General features: G+C 40.7%; 2 protein-coding genes across 2 annotated transcripts; both read left to right on the top strand.

Moving 5' to 3' along the window:
• Positions 1-1,768: 1,768 nt before the first annotated feature.
• On the top strand, positions 1,769-5,197 carry rab5if (RAB5 interacting factor). The gene is made up of 4 exons (XM_046397944.1): positions 1,769-2,075; positions 2,911-3,014; positions 3,128-3,257; positions 3,542-5,197. Exons 1-4 carry the CDS (start codon positions 1,968-1,970, stop codon positions 3,581-3,583), a joined length of 384 nt encoding a protein of 127 aa, XP_046253900.1. The 5' UTR covers positions 1,769-1,967; the 3' UTR covers positions 3,584-5,197.
• Positions 5,198-5,916: 719 nt separating this feature from the next.
• On the top strand, positions 5,917-13,832 carry dhx35 (DEAH-box helicase 35). The gene is made up of 21 exons (XM_046397129.1): positions 5,917-6,036; positions 6,454-6,581; positions 6,701-6,793; positions 7,163-7,240; positions 7,330-7,434; positions 7,524-7,585; positions 7,818-7,887; positions 8,048-8,107; positions 8,504-8,616; positions 8,706-8,802; positions 8,942-9,100; positions 9,566-9,776; positions 9,967-10,091; positions 10,349-10,403; positions 10,563-10,753; positions 10,853-10,930; positions 11,044-11,173; positions 11,436-11,517; positions 11,617-11,688; positions 11,826-11,937; positions 12,165-13,832. Exons 1-21 carry the CDS (start codon positions 5,997-5,999, stop codon positions 12,201-12,203), a joined length of 2,100 nt encoding a protein of 699 aa, XP_046253085.1. The 5' UTR covers positions 5,917-5,996; the 3' UTR covers positions 12,204-13,832.
• Positions 13,833-13,849: the final 17 nt, after the last annotated feature.

Genomic DNA, 13,849 nt, shown 5'->3' with positions numbered 1-13,849 from the left:
GGAAAATATTTCTTATTGTTGGCACTATGGTGTACGAGTGATGTTGTTTTCTGAAATCTGCTGAAATGAATGTAAAAGAACCAATTGTGATGTTAATATCATAGCTTACATGTTTTGGCAGGGTCACTCTTACTGTAGACTTACTACTGAGCACTGCACACACATGGCATAAGACTATTTTATGACTATTACTCATTTTCCATTAAGATGTGTTTAGTATGCATGCATGCCATTAGCCTCAAATCAAAGATGATGACACATCTCCGGCATCTTACTGAATGAGTCATGTGTATCAGGTCAATTTTAAGATTCAAAAGAGACACTGTAATAAACCTACACTATCTCATATCTGTGGGAACAGACATATATTCATAACCACACTGATTTTAGCATCTTATAATAAAATACAATCAGATGCTGATGGTTGAGAGCTGAGAAATATACTAAAATATCATTAGAATCTAGCCTGAAGTAAGATAACGCATGCATTTTATCCTGTTTGTTTAACAGTGTACACAAGTCTGAGATACATTTAAATAATCTAATCAGAATTAAGTTTAGTTTTACTTTGTACATTTGAGATCAAACTGTGAACCTGCAGTCATGTATGAAAACCAGTTCCATTTCAGTATTTTAAACCTAACACCTCTCATTATATTTTAAAGTCAAACCTTAAATAACATCTGTCCAACTACTTTTAGGACTTGGGCACACAATAACACAATGAAGCATTTTCATCAAATTGCTGGCCAGATAACCCAATTCACACCAGTTAATTAAGTTAATGTAGAAATTCAATTAAGGTCAAGTAATTGAGGATGTCTCAAATCAGAGTGTTGAATCAGGAGAGGATGGAGTGAGTTGAGACTTCCACTAAGTGGGCTCACCAACATGAAGAAAGCCCCCTGCTGGACAGCAGCGAGAACAACAGAAAGACGCCAACAACTTGCCAAAATACTCTAAGGTTGATGTACAGTAGGTGAGCATCTTTTAAAGGTCAGTAATGAAAAATATCCATATTATTTAATGTAATTACTAAATTTTTTTCAACAATATTTTTACAGCTGTATAAATACTGTTTGTGATTTGTGAAGTGTGTGAAGAGATAAAACACATGAAATAAGCAAGGAGAGAGAGAGAAAGGTCAGAAGAAAGTACAGGTCTGTTCGGTTTGATCATATCTAATGAAACGGTTGACCCTTACAAACACTACTGCGATGACATGTAATGTTATACACACATTTATTTAATAACAGGATAAGTACTTTCTGGTTTTGTTTGTCTTCTGTGATTATAAAATAAACATCCAACAACCAAACAACCCAACAAAAAAACCAAGCATTATTTGTATCTGTAATTTAATGTGATTTGTGAAAATGCTGCTGGGTACCTGATGTCATGTAGGCTATGACTGTATCAAAATAATCAGACTGGATTATTTCTTGCCATAACAAGACAATAAATGTTTTTACTTCGTGAGGCTTACAGTAAAAAAATACACCATAATAGTGCATGTTGTTTGTCTTCTTATATTATAAAATGTGTCAAAGTGTTGTTGTTGCTTTTTCTTACACACTGAATTGCTGCACCCATTGTAAACCTCATAAAACCTGCTGTGTCAATACTGTTCTTGATTATAGATCAAATTGTAAGCTATTGCAGATTCTCACCACTGGAGGTCGCTGTCGATTTTAGGCAACTTCTGGCAGTAGCGGCGCAGAAACGTCGCACTCTCTGATTGGCTGTTGGTGGCTGGGGTCAAGCAATATTGCGCACGCTCAGATGGTCTTTTTAGGCTAGCGACTGAAATCTGTCAGATCAGCGGAGTGTGCAGAGCCGTAATACCTTCGAATATTTCACAGTACTTTCTTCCCGTAGCCATTGCTATAAGTTTGAATCCAGCTTCAGCTGTCGTCAGATTTAGATTCTAACTTTTCGACGCGTGTAGGCGAAGAAAACCGCAGAGAATGACGAGCAATACAAAGCGGAAAGAAGAAAGTCATCTGCTGAATGGGGGTGTAAAACAGTCCACATGGAGCAAAGCCTTCAACAGTAATGCTGTTTGGGAAGAGAAGGTCAGTCAGTTGCCCTTTATAAAATTTAGCCCCCCCGTTGTGTTGCTGCAGTCGATATTAGCTGCCCAAAAGTTGTTGGTACACCGAATGAGCTGCCAGGTGTTCATATCGAGAGCTATCTGGAGTTAGCTAACATGCTAAGGATTAATCAGATATGCCTGTGTTAGCTGTCAAATAAAAGGAAATGCACTTTGCTGTTTGGATTTAGTCAGAACAAAACAAGGAAGTGGACGACGTGGAAATGTTTTTTGGGTTTTGAAATGCTAATGTTCTCTCACGTTATTTACCCATCAATCTGCTTCTCGATTAACTGCCATACTGTCTAGTCTGTACAATGTGGAAAATTATGAAGGACCCTCACGTTCAGTTAATTAATAGTCTGTTGTTGTGTTCAAGCCCGTTTTTCCGTCAGTTTGTGTTTCCTCTCACCCTAACATGACCCCAACCTTAATCCAAATCTCGCCAGTCATCTCGGCGACAGCTAACGTTAACTTAAGATAACACAAGTAAGGCCTCCACCTTTACCACAGAGTTCAGGGTCACGGGACGCACTTTCCGAAGAAGGAACATGACATTAAACTGGTTCCTACTGTTTAATCAAAACATTAGATGATGCATTCCCTTGTTGTTTATTTTCTGTGAAAGAAAGGATATGTGGACTGGCCCCGATTGCCTGCGTCAGGGCGCAATGTTGACATGCTTTTACAAATGCTTAAACTGCATTTCCTACATAGAAAGCATCATAAAATGAAAATGTAATTAAGATTATTAGAATGCATTAAACCAGTCTGATGCTTTTGAACATGATAATTCAAGTTGTTTTTTTCTTTTACAGGACGAGTTTTTAGATGTGATTTATTGGCTTCGGCAAATTATTGCAGTAATCCTTGGTGTGATATGGGGTGTTGCACCGTTGAAAGGATTTCTGGGCATAGCCATGTAAGTGTTCTGTACAACCTGTCTCAACTGAGCTTAGACGTGTGTTCAGATCTGATTGTATGCTGGGAGGACGACACAGAATAGTTAACATCTTCATGTCTTTGCCTTTTCAGATTCTGCATCATCAATGCAGGCGTCCTGTACGTATACTTTAGCAGCTTTCAGCAGATTGATGAGGAAGAGTATGGTGGCACGTGGGAACTCACCAAAGAAGGCTTCATGACATCTTTTGCTCTGTTTCTGGTGGGTATGCTAATGGCAGCAGATAGACTTTTTACAATGATGGATTCAGTCTTTACAAGGTAGAGGTTAAAAATCTGGCCCAAAGAAGATCATTCTGTATGGTAAGTTCATTAATGTTGGATGTCAGATTCAGTTGAGCAACCCTGTTTCAGGTAAAGATGAACTTGTGAGATCACTGCTTGGTAGATCATCCTGTCGTGAGTCACTGTGTTATGAAATGACTCGGTCTCCTGTTGGTGAAGCACATCATTTGTGTCTAATAAGTCATGTTTTCTCTTTACCAGGTGGTGTGGATAATCTTTTACACAGCTCTACATTTTGACTGAGAAGAATCCATTGGACCCTAAACGCAAAATATTTCAGTTGAAGTAAATTGTAAAGACAGAGGAACTCTATGGCTTGAGGGGTGTCAACACTCCTGCATACAGTATGACTTTTCAATGTGCAGTGCATCATGGGAATCCAAGTCCGATTGCTGAGATCTTGCAAGACCGCCGTGATGAACATTTTTACATACTGTACATCTCTCTACTTTGGGGTTCCCGTTAAGGCACCCGCCATTAACGTTCCCACATTTCCTTCCTCATTTCATTGTCATCATCTCTGACAAAACACCAACGAGTACAGAGAGCAAATAGTTCAGTTGAGATTGGTTGCAGTTTTGCTTATGATGGAGCGCTACCTTGATGGAAATCAGAATAAGGATTCTTTCATCTTTGTTGCTTTATTGTAGGCCTTTCTTTTGTTTTGGAGAAGTAACATGAAGGCAGCTTGTAGACTGTAAAGAAAACAAACAGTATGTGTATCCATACTCATTGCTCATGGGCTTAAGTCACACTAACTGGGCAATAAAAATTAAGTCACACCATAAAGTCATTAAGGTTCAATCTGTCTATGAGTGTGAAGTGTTAGCTTTAATTTATTGACAAAATGCACCATACTGGGTGGATAAGATGTGGAAATTGTTAATTCTTTGTCTTCACCGTTAAATCACCCATCTGAAACTTCAATTCAAAATGATATGTTTGCCTTTGTAAGAAAGCAGTCTTGGCCTGGCAGAATAATTAGTTAAAGTGTCCTGGCAGTAAAGCACATTATCCGTTACCAGCTACAGTGTGTGTCTGTTGTTTTAATGGTGGAGTCATCTGTTTGTGTGAATTATTGATAGACCCAAAAGTTTTTTTTCTTTTCCCCTCACTGGATATAAACATAGCAGTTTGAATCAAACCTGCCCATTGTTATTTCTTCTGAAGGGTCTGCTGTGCAACAAATGTGAAAAATCATAGCTAACCACAGCTGAAGTCTCACTCGTACATCAGAGCAAATGCTGGTCTTTAAGATGCTCATATGATTTCCAGTCCTGGTGTCAGTGTCTGCCAGTCGTATCAACACACTCTTACTTCAGCCAGGAACTAATGGCAGTCTATGTTATCTGTCCAAATTATTTCCTCAAAGCAAAGAGGGAGGAAACATGCATGCCGTTTTCAGATGCAATTGTCCACAGATTTAAGCTACAAACTGGTCTGTGCACTGACCTGACTTGCTGTTTGTGTATCTGGATGTCATTTATTAATGGCATTAGTTAGGGTGGTAGAAATAATTAATTAATTTTTTTTATTCATCACACGTAGCTTCCAGATCAAAGTCTTACCTGTTGTTTTTGAAATTAATTTGAACTTTTCTGTAAATTCTGTACAATGTCCCATTTGTCAAATCCTCCTTGTATTACACAGATTTGTTTGTAATTATGTTATATCTTGTTTGATGTAACATATTTCTCAGTATTTTATAGTGAAGAACTTTTAAAAACAGTTCTTGCAAAGTTCTTGTAATGATACTGTTATATTAGATACACAGGTGGTGTTTGAAAGGATTGTATTTTCTGATTAAATCTTTTGGGAATCATTAAACATGGGCTTTATTTGGCCTCCATTTTCAAAGAGATGTCGTTTTTTTAATTAAAATGTAGACAAAATATTACTGTGTCAGTTTTTGTAAGATGATTAATTCAGTGAGTATTAAAAGATTAACATGCGCCTTGGAAATTTAATTGTATTGCATTGTCGCCTACTACAATTTATACTGTAGTTTACTGTAGGGTATACTGCTTTTTCCAGCAAAAAAACAGGACAAAATGAAGGATGTGACAAAACACTAAAGTAAGTCAAAATTACATTAAAGTCATGATATCTTTTACTTGAGTGAAAGCACCAAACAATCCAATCTATTACAGGTTAAAAGTGCTGCTTTTGTAACTTTATTCATGCACAAAGTACCGGTGAGTTGGCCACAAAGTGTATTTGAGGTATCAAAAGTAGAAGCACTTATCGGATGGTAGCATGAGTTCTGTTTATGGATAATTAATGCTGATGAATTGCTGTGTAAGCAGAATGAGGCAGCCCACAAACTTATGCTTAAGTACAGTACTTGAGTACTGGTAATGTAATGTCTTGATTCAGGATCTTAAAATATTTGCTTTCCCAACTCTTTATCCTGGTGGAAATACTATCATTTTTTATTTTTTTGTGCAGAGGTGTATTTCACACACTCGACTCAGTCCAGTGCTCCGTGTAATGTTACTTATGTGTAAAAACAGTGAAGTTCATTCAACACGAACTAGGGGCGGCAGCTGTTTTCAAAAACATTGACATCATTCACAAAATCTCTGAAGAGCCCAGATCATGACGTCATCTACAAAAGGTAAAAAAAAAAAAAAAAAGTTGTGACGTAGTGGCTAAGATGGCGGCTCCCCTCTCCACGATGAAATTTTGGAAGCCGGGTAAGTACGCACAAAACGTATTAATGGGAGATTTGATGTAATTTTTTTCAAGTTTATGTTTGTTAACGTACAGCTGCCGATATGACGTTAGTTTAGCCAGTCTCGGTTTGACTGCCGCTGCGTTCACGGCGGCTGCGTGATTTCTGCAGCCAGTTCACTTCAGCTCGGGTAACGCTAGCTCTGCGGAGTTATAAAGTATAGCCAAAATAAAACACACGAGCCACGGGGCTGGAAGTACGACAACTGCATGAATACACGCTATCAAATATGGCTCTAGTTTGCCTTTGCGCCCATAGGTTCCTTCATTTCATGCTTGGGCATTGCGCTAAATCCTGGCTGTCATCCTCTTAAATCCTTAGTCTGCTTGCATTTAAATAAAACATCTCGCCTTCAACATCACCATCTGTTCTGCTCCAGGGTCTGAGGCACCGGGGGTCTCAGAGGAGCGGGAGCTCAACACAGAAACCACCGGATCCCCCATCATCTTCAACCCGCACACCGCCCTCTCTATAGAGAAACAACGACAGAAACTCCCCGTTTTTAAGGTTTCACCTCTAAACACGCATGAATTTAACAATAGAGTGGGGAGTGGTGTGGTCTCCTGTGTCTGTCAGTGGTGTTTAATTGTTACTTATGAGCTTGTCGCTAATTGTTTCCTATTCAGCACAGAAACAACATCTTATACCTGGTGGAGAGCTACCAGACCGTCATCATAGTTGGTGAGACGGGATGTGGGAAGACAACACAGATACCTCAGGTTAATACAACACAATCCTTTCAACATTTTGTTACTGCTTAAAAAACTGTTTAAAACGAGTGAGAACTGCTGTGCTGTTATCTGCCGTTGGTTGTTTTCCTTCTCTGCAGAAGGAAAAATACCCTCAAAGTCACACGTGCACCGAGTCTCGCTCCTAAAGGCTCAGTGTTGCTGCAGTGGACTGATGTCCCTCATGTGACTCAGCTCCCACAGTGGTTTTTCTGTGACCTTGTCTTGATGCTTAGTGCCTTTTCTCTTTAGCAGGGTTTGGACCACATCAGCTAAGGTTTCATTTATGCAGTGTCTGCTGTTTCTCCAACATCAGTGCTTGTACTCTCTCTTTCTGATCTACCTTCTGACTCCTTTCAGTACCTGCTGGAGGCCGGCTGGGCGGCGGATGGGAAGGTGATTGGAGTGACGCAGCCTCGGCGTGTGGCTGCTACCTCTGTAAGTCACTGTTTGCTGATGTCATTTCACAGTGAAGGACGCACGCCTGCTTTAGACTCTATACTTACTCCCCTCTTTCCTGCTCATAGGTAGCTAACCGCGTAGCGGAGGAGCGGGGGGCCCTCCTGGGACACGAAGTGGGTTACACAATCCGATTCGATGACTGCTCTGATCCCCACGCCACAAGGATCAAGGTATTCCCACACCAGCTGTGTGAAATCTTCTTCGCAAGCTGTGCCATGTTTTGTTCCTCTCAGGACTTAATTATGCCCGTGTGCTTCAGTTCCTCACAGATGGAATGCTGGTGCGGGAGATGATGGCTGATCCTCTATTGAAAAAATATAGGTATGCGATTGCAATCAAGGCATTTTATGGGTCGTTTTGACAGGCCGTCGTCCCAGGAAGCCACAGCAGTGTGACGGCGAGCCAGTGTGAACAAACTGAATGAAGCAGCTAAATGGTTTTGCTTTTCCTGCTGTGATAAAATGTCTTCTATGAACAAAGATAGACTGTTATTAGACATGAACATTGGTATTAAGACTGGGTTGGATTGTTTTTATTGTGTTGTTCTCCTCAGCGTGTTGATGCTTGATGAAGCACATGAGAGAACCCTGTATACAGACATAGCCATTGGTCTACTAAAGAAGGTAATTCCAGATGTTTCTGTCGGTAAGACAAATTATTTTAACAACAATAAACAAATAGAAGTTAAGTAAAACAAATATCTGAATTTATTTTATACTAGCGATGAAAATAATCCTAGAAACCCTGTCGACCACTGTTTTGTTTCCTCTGATTCTTCTCTAGATTCAGAAAAAGCGGCGAGACCTGCGGCTGATTGTGGCCTCTGCTACTCTTGATGCCAAGGTGACCGCATCATTAAGATGAAAAGATAAGCTCGATTAGTGAGAGGAGAGGAAACAAAGACAGACAGAGGGAAAAGTTGATGTCAGGTCAGATCCTGTTGTACTGACGTCTGCGATACACTGATGAAAGAAAGACACAATCAGGCCACGACTGTGCTCAGCATTAAATGAGTCAGCTGAAATGCCATATCACACATCTACTGTACTTTCTGTTTAAAGTGTCATCTCGAAGGCGGCAAGAGTATTTCTTTGCTTTGTTGTTGGAAAACATAACCAGAATGCTAGTTGATTAAAAATAATATGAAATTCTTTCAATATAACCATGTTTACTGTACTGCTTTATGCTAAAAACGCTTCGTGAAACGTTTTCAAACTGTAATATTACTTTCATCTGAAGAAATTCCATGACTTCTTCAACCTGAACGAGTCTGGGGATCCCAACAAGGACACGTGTGGAATTCTGACAGTGGAGGGACGGACCTATCCGGTGGACGTCTTCTACACTGTCAGGTGGTCAACGCACATAATCCAGTCTGAGAAATGGTGTACGATTTTCATATTTGCTTTTAACTCTGGAGTTTCTCGTTCTTTGTTCTCAGTCCTGTCCCAGACTATGTGAAGGCCACAGTGGAGACAGTGCTAAAGATCCATGAGACGGAGGATGATGGAGATGTCCTGGCTTTTCTTACTGGGCAGGTCAATGGCCATATCTTTAATACTACTTAACCTTAAGGGCGTAGATTGTATATAATTACACCAACATCCCTGTTATTTGTTTTTTTCTCTCTTATCTTGGTCACCTTATTGTCAGTGTTGTTTGTATTTGTCATTGTAGGAAGAGGTGGAGAAAGTGGTGTCCCTTCTGCAGGACCAGGCCAGGACTCTGTCACGCTATGGCATGAAGAAACACCTGAGAATTTTGCCCATGTACTCTGGTCTACCTTACGCTGAGCAGCTGAAGGTCTTTGAGAGGACGCCCTCTTCTGTACGAAAGGTAAATGTGCTGCCTTTGTTTTTGTGCATTTGCGGATAGAAAAGATCAGATAATCTTACAGTCAGTTAAGTTTTCCTATATTCCAAAATCCAGGCGCTTACAACAAGGAGGCCGATAATCAGACTGAATTGACTTTTTATTTCACTTCTTTTTATCCCGCTTGGATTGCTGACCAAATCGAAGATGTGGGCAACAATCCAAAGGTCTGAAACTAGCCAACCAAAAAGTACAAAAAGATCTAGGCTCACTAATATTGATATTAACTTATCACGGTCCAAATTTTTTGTATGTAATATTTTACTTTGGTACTTCTACTCTTATATAAAAGGGCAGAGATGCAAAATAGCAGAGCCTCTCTGCAAGTAAATAATGTGTTATAACATTGCAGGTGTCGACATAAGAGACAAACAGATGAATGAATGAATGTAATTTACACAAGTTCTTCCTGTCTTATGATTCTTCCAGATTGTGGTGGCCACTAACATAGCCGAGACTTCCATCACCATAAATGGAATTGTGTTTGTCATCGACTGTGCATTTGTGAAGCTGCGGGCCTATAATCCTCGCACTGCCATTGAATCACTGGTGGTTACTCCCATCTCCAAGGCTGCAGCCAGCCAGAGGGCTGGGAGAGCCGGACGAAACCGACCTGGGAAATGCTTTAGGCTATACACAGGTATGTGAGAGTTTGCAGGATTGGAATAGACATGAAAAGTGTTTGGGAGTATTCGAGGAAATGTGCGTTGTTAATATTTGTGACAAAGTGTTGCAGTCTTGTCCTCCTCCCTTGAAACACCTCTGCCTGTTTTTGTGTTGCTTTGTTATTCCTTTCCTGTGTTTCTTATTGCCTCTGTTCCTTTCATCAGAGGAGGACTTTGAGAAACTGCCTGCCTCCACTGTGCCAGAGATGCAGCGCACCAATTTGGCCCCCGTCATCCTGCAGCTCAAAGCATTAGGCATTGACAATGTGCTGCGGTTCAGCTTCCTTTCTGTGAGTAGCTCGACTTTGCATCCACAGGGCGGCTGTGATGTGTTCACCCACTGTGAAAGGAATTGTACTCTGCATTTTAATTAGCAAGAATGGCCCTTAGCCTCTGGGGGGAAAATGAAGAGAAACCATAAAATTAACGCAGTCACTGTGTATCTGTGCTTTTGAAGACGTAATGACAAGACTTGCTAAGTATATCCCATTTAATTCTGTCGCTCAGTGTAAATATTGTAATTGCTGGACTTTTTGTGATTTTGCAGCCTCCTCCAGCTCAGACCATGGTTCAGGCTCTCGAGCTGCTCTACGCTTTGGGAGGTAAGAAACAAGGCTGTCAGCAGGATGGAAAAGTAAAAAGGGAAACTGTCCTTCAACTGCCAGACTAGTGTTCAAAATTCTGTGTCTGCCAGCATCTGCAAGCTAAGGTGTCCTTGCAGCATGATATAGAATCTCAACCAGTTGTGTGTCTGTTGGCAGGTCTGGACCATTACGGCCGTTTGACTGATCCCATGGGAGTGCGGATGGCAGAGTTTCCTCTCAGCCCCATGTTTGCCAAGATGCTCCTAGAGTCAGGAAACTTTGGCTGCTCCAAAGAGATTGTCACCATTGCAGCAATGATGCAGATTCAGAATATATTTGTCATGCCAACCAATCAGAAGAAAGCTGCTGTGAGTGAAAGCAGACTTTCAAAAGAAGCATGTTGTGCATCTGGCAGAAAAGTTTTGTCAGCATGACAACTGACTCCTTTTTGCTGTTTCATTCTACAGGCCAGAGAGCATAGGAAATTTGCAGTGGCTGAGGGAGACCACCTCACCATGCTTAACGTATATGAAGCGTTCATTAAGGTACAGTGTGTATGTATGACTATATGTGCAGTATGTAGCTCGGCCGGTGGACACAGCATGTATGGCTTGTGAGGGACATAGTTGACTATAAAACCTTTTCCTCTCACCTGCAGCACCAGAAGAGCTCCCAGTGGTGTCAGGAACACTTCCTCAATTATAAAGGTCTGCTGCGGGCTGTGACTGTACGCGAGCAGCTCCGGCGTCTCATGAACAAGTTCAAGGTGCCACGGACTTCCAGCGAAGGTATTTCATGCATCTTGTTTGCATTATGTGGGTTCGTATGGGCTGAGGCAGGGTGACATGTTCAGGCGAGGCATCTGGAGACGTCTTTTGTTGTTTAATCTTATAAATGGATGCTACTTTGATGCAGCTTGTATGAAAACATGGGAATGGACATGTGTTGTGAAAAGGGGTTCATTTCTTCCATCAGCAACCTGTGCATCACTGTTTTATACACAGATTAAGTCTAAAATAAAGTAACATACTGCTGCTTTCTTTTGCACAGGTGACCCTGATGTGATCTTGAAGTGTATAGTAGCAGGGTTTTTTGCCAATGCAGCCCGCATTCACCATTCTGGCTCCTACAGGTGAGAATTAGATGTCAGACTATTGCCAGAAAATGAATTTCAGTTTTTGAACACTTTCAAATGTACATGACACACACTTGTATTCATTTGCCCCACCAGGACTTTACGAGACGATCGTGAGCTTCACATCCATCCCAACTCGGTGCTTTTTGGAGAGAAACCTCCAAAATGGTCAGTACATTTTCTTAAAACTGTGGCTTTGAACAGTAAACATGGTTTTCCTTTGCTCCCGTATTCTCGTGCATTTACAGTATGCATAGAACTGATATGCATTTATGCATTTAAGTTTTCCCTTGTCATGTGTCCAGGGTTGTTTTCAATGAAGTGGTGCAGACGTCAAAATACTACATGCGTGATGTGACTGCTGTCGAGTCATCCTGGTTGGTTGAGTTGGCCCCTCACTTTTACAAGCAGGCCAAGGTAGGATAAAGAAAGAAACCAAATTCTCCAGCTTGTCATTGCATGGCTGTAACTGTTGTGAATGTTCAGGAAAACAAAACATCATTTCTCTGTGTCCGGAGTCTCAGTTGTATTGTTAGGTTAAACTTGTTTCTGAGTTCGTAATCTTTCAGCTACCACTTAGTGACTTTTATAGTGTTATTATTTTGATTTAACATTAACTGTGTCCTGTCCCTTTTCTCTTTCAGCATGGCTCACTGGCCAGCAAGAGGTCCAGGGTCCTCTAAATCTTGCCACCATTTCACCACTTACAGTCAGGAAGACTAGTTGAACAAAAAGGAGAAAACCCATCTCAAATTGCCACTGTGCCCCTCTCCATTCTGTTGTATATAAAGATGTAATATATTTATTGTCCATGTCCACATGCACAAGCCCTTCACACTATGTGGCTATGCTAGAATGGGACTGAGTGGATCCATTTTTAGTGTTGATGTTGTGTTTTGGCAGGGATGTAGTTTATATTTGATCTGTGTGAGTAAATGATGATGAATGTAAGATGAGATCAGGCTGTGCCTGACTAGTGTCCATTCAAGTGCAGTCACGTAGTTCCTTTCATTCATACTTGTACATAGGTAGAGCAGGCTCAGGTCCAGGGGACGTCTTCTGTACCACAGGCCCGTCCACTCCTGGTTCTCCGCTTTGTTATTTTTTTAATTGCTGTACTTTCCTGTTGCATGATAAATAACGGAAGACAATGGAATGTGAGGAGAGATTTATGGGTTCATTTTTTTTCTTCTGATTGATTTTTTTTCCCCCTCAACACGGGTGCCTTTTTTGTTTCGAATTGATTCACTTTATCTCCAGTTTATTTTTGATTTCTTAAACCTTCTGTACCTTCATACAGAATATAGAGGTTTATGTATTTTCAGGAATTTTACTGCAGGTGGGAATACATTTCTTTCTCTTTCTCAACCAGCCTCAGATCCTACATCCTGTAATGATACTGTGAAAAGACTGCTTTACTTTTTGCTCCTTGTTTTCCACCCTGTATTGCCACTTAACTACAGTCTCGCTCAGACATAGTGGCCTTGTTACCACTCTGTGCCGGTTTTCTTTATCGAGCCTATTTCACATTTCACTTTCAGATGGAATGTGTAAATGCACCCAAGCATTGTAAAAGCTGTGAAATCAAAACTAAAAAGTGCCATTGGTTCCTGTGATGATACAGTGCATTCAGAGCCTCAAAGAAACAGTAGCATTTATCCGATTTCAGCCATCTCTTTGGCCATCGTAGTTGCCTTTCCTCTTACGGTTTCTCTCCGTTTTGAGCATCGTCGACCAGGTGTTCGGTAAAATGGCCAGTTATTTGTGATTTCTACGATCCATTCCTTCTTCTCTACACATGTCCTACATTTCTGCTTTTGTTTTTTCTGGGACTTTGTGGTTTAGTTTTTCTTCAGAGGTCTATGGCTCTGATAGCGTCAGTGAGCAGTATATTAAAGATCTATCATTTCACTAGTAAGGTCACTGTAACTACATTTTACTTCTTCCTGCATGGTTTTCCCTAGATCTTGTTCCTGAGGTTATTACTGTAGATTCTGTGAAGCTATAATCAAACCACAGAACAACACACCATGCCGTAGTTATGTAAACCAACTTGAATTAGATGGTTATACAAATGAGACACCTTTGCATGTTAAATGGTACTCTGATGTAGACCTATACGTAAGTACACTCAAGATCATCTCGTAGACTTAATGCCAGTGAAAACATTTGTGAGATGACATGTTTATCCTCATTTGTGCTGACACTTTGAGTATGTATGACCACCTGTGTAATTGCTCACCTCAGATAAAAACTGTCACCTGTCATTACTTCCTCACAACCTCAAATAAAGCCTTATTGTCATGCACCAAGTTACCTTTCATTTTTT

Source organism: Scatophagus argus, chromosome 8, assembly GCF_020382885.2.
Source record: "Scatophagus argus isolate fScaArg1 chromosome 8, fScaArg1.pri, whole genome shotgun sequence".
Lineage (NCBI taxonomy): Eukaryota > Metazoa > Chordata > Actinopteri > Scatophagidae > Scatophagus > Scatophagus argus.
Note: the sequence above shows the minus strand (reverse complement) of the source record. Positions and strands in the feature narration are given on the sequence as shown.